The sequence below is a fragment of the Gymnogyps californianus genome, chromosome 17 (assembly GCF_018139145.2).
Source record: "Gymnogyps californianus isolate 813 chromosome 17, ASM1813914v2, whole genome shotgun sequence".
NCBI classification, from domain to species: domain Eukaryota; kingdom Metazoa; phylum Chordata; class Aves; order Accipitriformes; family Cathartidae; genus Gymnogyps; species Gymnogyps californianus.
Genome location: NC_059487.1, coordinates 6,117,491 through 6,126,506, shown reverse-complemented (window position 1 = coordinate 6,126,506; position 9,016 = coordinate 6,117,491). Strand labels below are relative to the sequence as shown.

Here is a 9,016-nt window from a genome sequence, read left to right as displayed (position 1 = left end):
AGGCTTGACCTGTTGAGGGAAAGGAACTTGGTAACAAATGCTAGCAGAGACAACCCAGCTCTCAGCCCAGCTCCTGGGCTCTGGGTGGCAGAGCAAGGTGCTGTTCACCGAGGTGCTGCCTACTGGCTGGTATCTGGAGGCAGACCTTTGAAAACCTCCGCTTCAATAAAAGTGACTTAATGAGGTCTTCAGCTCCCTTTGGGATGTTAATTACAAAACAGTCTGGAGAAAAGTGCTTGGGAATTAAAGGAGTCACCACACCAGTCCTTCCCTCCTTTTGGTTTTCTGGTGAGGGAACCAACAGATGCTTGCCAGAGCTTGGCTACCACGCTGGTCTCACCGCAGCCAAGGAGAGCCACCAGACAGCTCCACGCTCCAGCCATGTAAACCTCAGCTACAATCACACAGCGAGGGGCTACTGAAAATCCCTGTTACCAGTCTACTGAATCCCCATCTAATCCCCTGCTCGTATTATTAACAAATGATGCCTTTATTATTGCTGCCTTCATGGGGGCTCTTGGAGCCAAAGTCTCTCATGAGAGGCAAATTAATTTAGTCATCGCACCATTTCCTCCTTCCTTCCAGGAAGGTGAAGCTGTACTGGGAGATAGTTTGCTACTTCCAAGTCAAACACAGATACACACATGCCTGACAGTATTAACTAACCAATTTCTCACAGATTAAGGATGTGAAAGGCTTTCCCTTAATGGATCATTTTTATGAATAGGTTATTGATGTCCCTGTGTTCCTGTAGTCTTGAGAGTTCTGGCAGCTTTCACAATGAATGCATGGAAAGAGGCAGCACAACTTTAAAAAGAGATTTCTTTTTAAACAAAGATTCTGATTGCATTTATTACACATTTCAAGAGAAACTAAAATACATGGGATATTGGTAATCTCTAAAAACATACTGTAAGTTCAGCTAACAAGAGCATTCAAATAGGTATAAAGCTGTTAGGAACAGACTGGGAAATTTATCTTAATCCCTCTTCCCCCCAACAAAACCAAACCCAAATATCCATGATTTCTACTTAGCGATGAGTAAGCCTGCCTGCAAATAGCTAGATGTAGATGTTGATGTAGTAGCCTGCTATTTCAGGTAACAACCACACAGTGCTCATTGCTAACTGCTTCTTAGCTGTAGAAGCACTCCTATATTTCAGGTAACGTGCGTGCTACTCTTTCAATAGTTGCAATTCCGTTAAAGCATTAAAACCCCCCTTTAGGTAAGCTGCAGAAAGCCAGCATCGTTAGATAAAACCACCACCATCCTCATTTATTAAAATGGAAGAAGTGCTCTGCAGTACCTATCCAGGGCAGTGGCAACGCTTTTCTTTGCCCTGCAGATCACAGACAGGAACACAGGTCCGTAATGGGAACTCGTAGCACAATATTGTTCTTTGTTATTTGCGTGGGAAATTGTTGTAATGTTTCTTTGTACTGAGAACTCAAAGCAACTTTAGAGTGCTTGTGTCTCCCATGCTTTGTTCTGTTCTCCTAGTATTGCCTTTATGTAGCTCAAAAAAAAAGGAAGAAAAAAGATGCTGAATTTAAAGCAGAACTCTAAGCTGGATTTTAAGCAGTGCAACTTGGTGTCAGCATTCTGGTTAAGAGAAGCAGAGAGCCTGGAGCAGGGAAGCAGTGAGAGGTTAGAATCAAACTGGTACTGGGATCCATCTGTCTCACCCACCAAAAGCAAGAGCGAGCAGAGAACGTGGCCGTTCTCAACACTGATGGTTCTGTAAACGTGTCATTCAACTCCTGTTAAAGAACACGCAGCACAACATGGCTACCATATCTGGGCTCACAAGGCATTTGTGAATTGAGGATGGGAGTCTCCGTATGCAAAAAGGATGGCAGACTTGCAGCCCTGCCAGAGAGAACCCTTTCCTTCAAAGCTGCTCTGAACCCTGGGTGCGCCTAAAAGAGCAGGTTCTCCTCCCATTGACTCATTCGTGATCAAACAAACCAAGATGTGAGCTGGCATCAGGAAGCTCGAGCTGCCCTACAGAAACTCTGTGGCTACGTCACCACCTATCTCTTTCCAGTCCTGTCTAGCCATATTTAAATCTAATACTAGATTGTCCCTGGGCCTGGAGAGCCAGAGCCTGAAGGAACACAGTGTATATGTCTCTTGCCATATAGTCATGCTACACAGCCAGCTTGCCACCCTTTGGATCTTAAAATACCGCACCTCCTCAGGCTGAGATCATACTTAACTTCAGGAAGAATTCAGCAAGAGGAGATGCAGCAGACTATAGCAGGTAAGGCTGGGAGGGAGTCTGCAAATGCAACAGACCCCAGCTGGGTTGGAACGGAGCACACGGTTAGGACTCGGCTAGCTGACAGGAGGGTTTATCTACAGTACAGAGAGGCAGTGCTGTTTGATACACGACCAATGCAGCACTCTGAGACTCCTGCCTCAGAGCAGCTTTTCTGCAACATGCAGTTCCTCGTCTTCCCAAGTTTCCAAGAACACCCCATTAGCACAGGCATTAAATTCTGCACCTTCCAGAATCAAATTGTTCCCTGATTCTTGTAGTCATTGCAGTCCCCACCACAGCCTCAATTCCCTGAAATGTACCTGCTTTCAAGGGTGGGAATAGAAAGGAAAAGTGCATGGGTGGGGAATAAGAAAGAGGTAGCGACGCTGGGGAAATGAAAGCTTTCATCTACAGCAGTCTGGAATCTGATGAGTTATTACCTAAAGAATTAAAGAATATGACAAAGACATTATTATTAAGCCATAAAATGCAGCTATGTATTTCAGACTAGATGACAACAGAGATGAATACAAAGCTGTGTAGTGTGGTATCCTTGATCCATGTGATGCCTCTGCCTTCAAAAAATACAACACAAACCGGTATCCAAAGTAGCAAACCCATGCTCCACCTTCCACAGGGACTTTACCTCAAATCCTAGCCAGCATGGAGGAGCTAGGACAACAGGCCTCTCTACCCATCAGAAATGACAGAAGTCACTTTAATGGTGACCCATTAATCATGTCAAATGAAGTCCTGGACGTGTGAAGTCCTCTTTGCTTGTAAGAAATCTATGGCAGAAGCCCACCCCTTCCACTCTCCCTTGTCCCCGAAAGGTAAAGCATGGCAATGCCAGAAAACCATTTAATATAGGTGGTTGCCTTTGATGTCATCTCCGAGAAAGCATGATTATAGGTAATTATTTTGTCTTTTGAAGCTCATTGGTCATGCCTTTATCGTTTCTTTTTGGTTTCCTTCTTGGGTTTCTTGCTTATCTGTGGAGCAGTTGCCTTTGGCTTCTTCACTGTCTCTGAATTCTTAGGCTCAAAACTGTCCGAGTCCTACAAGAATCAATTAAGAAACAGTCAGTAACTTTTATTTACAATTTGCTGACAGCTCACTTTGGGAATCTGAGTATAAGCCAAAGCAAGCAAGTGCTGGGTATCTCTGTTGGAACACATCTATATCAAACTGAGTCCACATTTAATGAGACTTGAGCAGCACCATCTCTGCTTCTTCCGCCTGTGCTTTTTGATGAGTGTGAGTTTATGCACAGAAACAGCTTGTTACCAGAGAAGCCGTTAAAAGCTTAAGTGTCTAAAACAGGCTTTGAAGAAAAACAAAACCAACTTTAAAGGCAAGAAGAAAATCAACACTAAATGAAAACTATTCAAATTAGGAAAAGAAGATACCATATAATCACCAGTGTGCATGGAAACATTCAGGCTGCCAAATGTTAATCATCATGTACAAGACAAAAAATATTCCCCAAAACAGTAGCAAGAATGTAAAGTTCAGAGCCTCTAAACCAAGCCCAAAATCCAGGGAGGGAATTGCAGGCAAAGCTTTCTTCACCTGGACTAACAAGGAATGCTTAGATATGCTGCTTGTTTCCTTCAGGGGAGATGACAGATAATATTTCAGCCATGGGAAATAAAGTCTAGTTATCTTGTAAAAACACAAGGGAACAGTGCCAGTCTCATCTGAGAAAGCGCACACATGCAGATTGCCTCCTTTCATTAAATGCATTTGAGTATAAATATTGCTTTAGCATCTTGGTTTCTATCAGTCAGAGCGTGCCAACTGGAAAAGGACACACAAAAAATGGCTGAGCAAGACGTGCTAGTTTCAAGCTTCCAAGACAGTGCTCCAGATAATGGAGGGGGAGGCGAGCATCTGACAGTATCCTTTTAATCAAGGAGCTTGGTTCAAACGTCTCTCAAGTTACTGGGCTATTACAGTACACATCTGTGTGGCTTTCCAAGGAAGGAGACTTGGCTGGCTTTCCAAAGGCTGTAATCGGCACATGGGGAGCTGGCAGGCTCTGGAGAAATGGAGCAACATGCAGTTATTACTCAGGGATGCAGTGTGCTGCTGCCGTGAAGTGAACACTGCTGCCTTCTAATGTTCAAACCAAGGTAGACTTCAAAGCCTGAAGCCTCCATGACAGAGAAGCTCCTCGGTATCCTACCCAGACTCAAGCACCATTCCCAAGATCTGGAGGGGTAGCCTCTAGTGTTTACGGTCTTGTAAATTAGTCATATGGACAGTAAATCAAGAGGACAGTATACATATGGAGAAAATAAAAAGTAGAGCATGCAAACATCAAAGCATGCTTGCAAACTGAAAGAGTAACAGGTCCTTGAGCTTTATCGCTTTAACTGGGGGCCTGGTTGTCAGTTTCCCACTTCAAACTAAAGCTCTCACTCTTTTCAGCTTTCAAGAATCAGGCTATTCAGTATTTCTCAAAAATTTATCAGGGGAAAGCATGGACTCTGACAGGCGGGCGCAGAATTATGCTGCAGAATAACGGTGCAAGACTTAGAATGTCACTGTATCGTGACCGGCAGCTGCCTGCTTCATCTCCCTGCTGGGAGCTGCAGCTCCTGTGGCAGGACTAGCAGGAGGGAGCGTGCGTCCATGCCAGGGCAGCGTCACTAATCCAGTACATCAACGCAACTTCACATTGCACCAACAGTTAAAGGTGAAAGAGTTGGGTCATGAACTGTATCCTTCACACTGTACCTCACCCTCAGGCATTCCCTTCCCCAGATAGGCTGAAAATTTCCATGCTTCCTCTGCACAAGAGGGAGCAAACATGGCAACAGAGATAGCCTGAAAACACAACTGCCCATGCTGAGTTGTTACTGAAAATATACCGTACACATTTAGACAAAATCTGTATCAAATCACCAAACTTGCAGCCTGATCACCAACACTGAAATATCTGTCCCCAGCACCACAGGCACTACCAAGCACATGGAGCTCTTTTGTCAGAAAAGCCAGGCAGATGCAGGTCATCCCACCGTGGCCCAGTCTAGAGGAATCGGAGTCCTGTAGCTCACCTCAGCCTTTCACTTTAACCTTCTCCTGTACTAACTGCATCAAAGGACTCTCTGCTTGCCGGCACAGGATTGGGTGTCAGTACTGAAAACTGCCTTCCTCACATTAGAATGTACTAGAAATTTCACCTGTATCTTGTTTCCAAAAACCGCACACAAACTAGAGCCCAAAGTCATTTCCTGAAAGGCAGGTCCTGCAAAGGGGACGCCCTGCCTGGCAATTAATACAGCAAATCAGCAGTAGGATGACAACATGGGATCGGGACTAAAGCCTTCTCGTGTGCAGTCAGGAACAGCATGTACATTTAGCACACCTTGCCAGCGTTTCAGATCGCTTTTTTCACTGATATTCAGAGAGACCCTGGCTCAGGTATTTGTTCCTGACTTTCTAATCTGGGGGTAAATCACAAGACAAAAGCTGGAGGTAGGAAAGCTAGGAGGAAGGAAGGAGAATGAACAATGAAACTGTCATCAATCCTAGGGGCAGACCACTGTGTCTCCATTAGCTACTCAAAGTTCCCTCCCATCCTATTTTCTCTGACTCTGCCCATCTATATCAATATTAGAGAGCACTGCTTACTGTCTTATGGGACTTTGAAACTGGCAGGATTATGGCTAGCACACAGATAAGCTGGAAAATGGCTCCAAAGAAGAGTCCGTAGCGTAGCACATTCTCCATGAATGTGGGCTCAGGGATTTCAGGTGGGGAGAAATCCAACTCAGCAGCCATCGTGAGTGCACCCTTCTTCTCCTCTAATGCTCTCAAGAAGACTGGTTACTAAAAGGGGGGGCAAAAAACAGAGCAATTATTTGCATCACGCTTTCTGGTATTCACTTTCCATTATCAAAAGATGATAGACTACCTCATGCAGGTTTTTTGAAGACACCCTTGATGTACAGAACCAATAACAAAGAGGGAAATGAAACTTGCATTTTATTTGGATGCTTGTCTTTTACCACCTGCCTAATAGTCCTCAAATGCTAGTTTTAGTCCATTTGCAGGTGAGGGCAAGACAAACAAAATATGAACAATATTCATGAAAAAATAAGGGAAAAGCTTAATAAGCAAGAATATACTTCTCCCTGAAGTCAATCATGCATGCAAGGTGACTATTATTCATTTTACTTACATTGTGTACGTGTGGTCACAGTCTTGTTGTTTTAGATGGTGTACAAAACCAACTACTACTTAAATACACCACACAGAAGGCAGATCTGTTGAAGACAGAGGAATGAGTTATGTGTTTGAAGTTAAGTATGGCTTTAGTGGCTGGTTACACTAAGCCCTATACACCTTGTGACGGTCACACAGGTAGTTTGTGGCAGAGTTAAATATTGCTCTCCTGGGTCCCAAGCTAGTTTCTCAGCCACGAGACTATCCTTTCTTCCTTCCTTTATCTTTTGCTAATGGAGTTGTCAATTCATTCTATGAATGACTAATGGCTTTCTACAATAACGGAGAACTCTCCTGCCACAATTGCTGGAGTACGCCACAGAAAGTCCCAAAAGGGAAATTCAATTAGCCTGAGATGCCATCAGAACTCAGTTGTGATTACCGTCTTACCCAGTTTTCCTGACCTGTATGATCCTGGTGTGTACTTATTGAATCAGCACTACTTATTGATACTTACAATTCTCTACATTACTAAAGCTTGGGTGCGTGCTTGTGCTGCATGCACGTTGCAGTTGAGTGGTAGTAATCTGCCTCCTAGAAATTATCTCCAAAGCAGGCTCTGTATTTCTCACGCTGGGAGGAGATTTCTACAATCTGCAGATGTGACCCAGTTGAGAAAGATGGTAAACTTAGAGTATAATTTGAGTAAACTTACAGTTGATAAATTTGAGAATCAATCAACAACTCAATGCCGTTGCATAAGAGGCAAATGTCATTTGGGGACATACTAAAAGGAGTGGTATATAAATTACAAGAAATTATTATTTTGTTTTAATTCAGCTGAAGTACAGGATATTGCTTTGAATTTTAAAAGACAGGAAAAAATTCCCAACTGCATGGACTGCCAGCCACTGGAATACAGAGACTGTGGAATCCCTGTTACTGGTGATTCAGAAGAGCAGATCAGATAAGCATTCGCCTGGGATGGGGTGTGAGTATATATAACCCTGCCTTTGAATCAGGAGATAAGAATAGGTGACCTCTCGCAGTCCCTTCCAGGTCTGTACTTCAGTGAAAGAAAATTTTTCAAATTCTGATTAAAATTCAGTAAGCAAGGGCTGCATGGGACCTGTACATGAAGTCAGAATACACGCTGGGCCACTCAGGCTCAGCAAGTCCCAACTGCAGTCCCAAAGGCTGCACCAGACATACAACGGTGTCAACAAACCACGCATAAAAGTGGCTCATCCCTAACTGCTTTTAACTTTCAAAACGCCCTCTCCCCCAATCCACTAAGATCGCAGTTCCTAAGCAAGAAACAGAATCATGGGAAACTTCACCCTTGACTTGCATTTTGTCTTGACTTTATTTATTGGGATATCTTTTGAAAACATTATTCTTGCCCACCCCCTTCCTCAAACAGAGCAGGAAGGGATGTTGCTTCATTCCTCACTTGGAGTTTTCTCAGGACAAACTCCTACTGATAATCCTGATTCATACACCTGAAACACAACACACAAAAATAAACCACAAAAGGAAACTGATACAATGAAAACAAAAAATCTCCATCCTCATCTTCCACAAGTCTCCCCTCCTTTCCCCTTTTCTACTTCACCTCCCTTGAGTCTATTAGTACATGACCAGCATCAAGAGCTCTCACACAGGCTGGCAGCAGCTGCCACTACCATTTTAAGCACTACCCCATGAAATATGCTCAGAGAAGACCTGACATCATGCTCCAACTAGTCATAGTAGAACGTCCTTGCTTGCACAGTAGCCACAGCAGGCAACCCACGTTTGGACCATTAGTTTTCCTGCTATCAGTGGAGCTGAACTAATATTAGCAAAATTTTTTCCTGTTTTAAAAAACTCCTGTGGTTAACACAGTGCCCAAACCTGCACAGGCAAGGAGGCTAAACCTTGCACAAACGAGCAGGCCAAAGTTGAACGCTGGGGAACCAGGGCTCAGCGTCAGGCACGCTGCCTTCTGCACTGAACGCAAAGCTTGCAAAGTGAGTTTTCTCACTGAGAGCGCTACCTCCTTACACTTTGCCTTGCAGCTAATCCAACAGCTCCCTGGATGATAATGGAGTCTTCCTCTCTGTTGCCGAGAAGCTAACAGTTTCACCACCTCTTCCTTGGCTAACGTTTCTTCTTCTCCACAGGTTATCAACGACCTTTTTCCTCAGACCGCGGCATCTATTCACATGGCTACGCTTAACATAATTGTTCTTAAATTGCATTTAAAGATCAGTACTCCTATTTCAGACCCTGAGAGGAAGCTTCCCCCCCACCCTCCAGCTTACTCATTTGGTCTAACAGCAGCTACCACCTCTCCCCACAAGCCTGGCCATCTCACTGGAATATAACAGCAGAAATAGGTCACAAACAGCTGTGCTGCACTACAGGAACTGATTTTGACTATCCGTTTAAAAATATTCAGTCTTGTCTCTATTAGGGTTTTACACCAAGCTAGCTACCCCCACACAAAAGGATCTGGTCCTGTAGCAAAGCCAGAGCTGTACCACAGAACCAGCGAGGGGGCACTCAGGGCTGCAGGCTCATGCTTTTGCTCAGTG

The 9,016-nt window shown here is 44.1% G+C and overlaps 1 protein-coding gene across 2 annotated transcripts; it reads right to left on the bottom strand.

Annotated features, from left to right (window-relative positions):
* Positions 1–842: 842 nt before the first annotated feature.
* MANBAL (mannosidase beta like) lies at positions 843–7,996 on the bottom strand. Of its 2 annotated transcripts, XM_050907549.1 has the most exons (4): positions 7,845–7,996; positions 6,454–6,538; positions 5,904–6,101; positions 843–3,322 (listed from the first exon to the last, which is right to left on the bottom strand). In XM_050907549.1, exons 3-4 carry the CDS (start codon positions 6,051–6,053, stop codon positions 3,215–3,217), a joined length of 258 nt encoding a protein of 85 aa, XP_050763506.1. In that variant the 5' UTR covers positions 6,054–6,101; positions 6,454–6,538; positions 7,845–7,996; the 3' UTR covers positions 843–3,214. The 2 variants fall into 2 exon arrangements, with proteins under 2 accessions (XP_050763506.1, XP_050763508.1); XM_050907551.1 differs by lacking the exon at positions 7,845–7,996 and having other exon boundaries at positions 6,454–6,669.
* Between the last annotated feature and the right edge of the window lie 1,020 nt (positions 7,997–9,016).

Bases quoted from the DNA above. Each gene is read 5' to 3' on its own strand.
- MANBAL (XM_050907549.1), bottom strand. From the start codon at position 6,053: ATGGCTGCTGAGTTGGATTTCTCCCCACCTGAAATCCCTGAGCCCACA. The intron at 3,323-5,903 runs GTAAGCAGTGCT...TGATTCTTGTAG, and splicing joins TTTCAAAGTCCCATAAGACA to GACTCGGACAGTTTTGAGCC.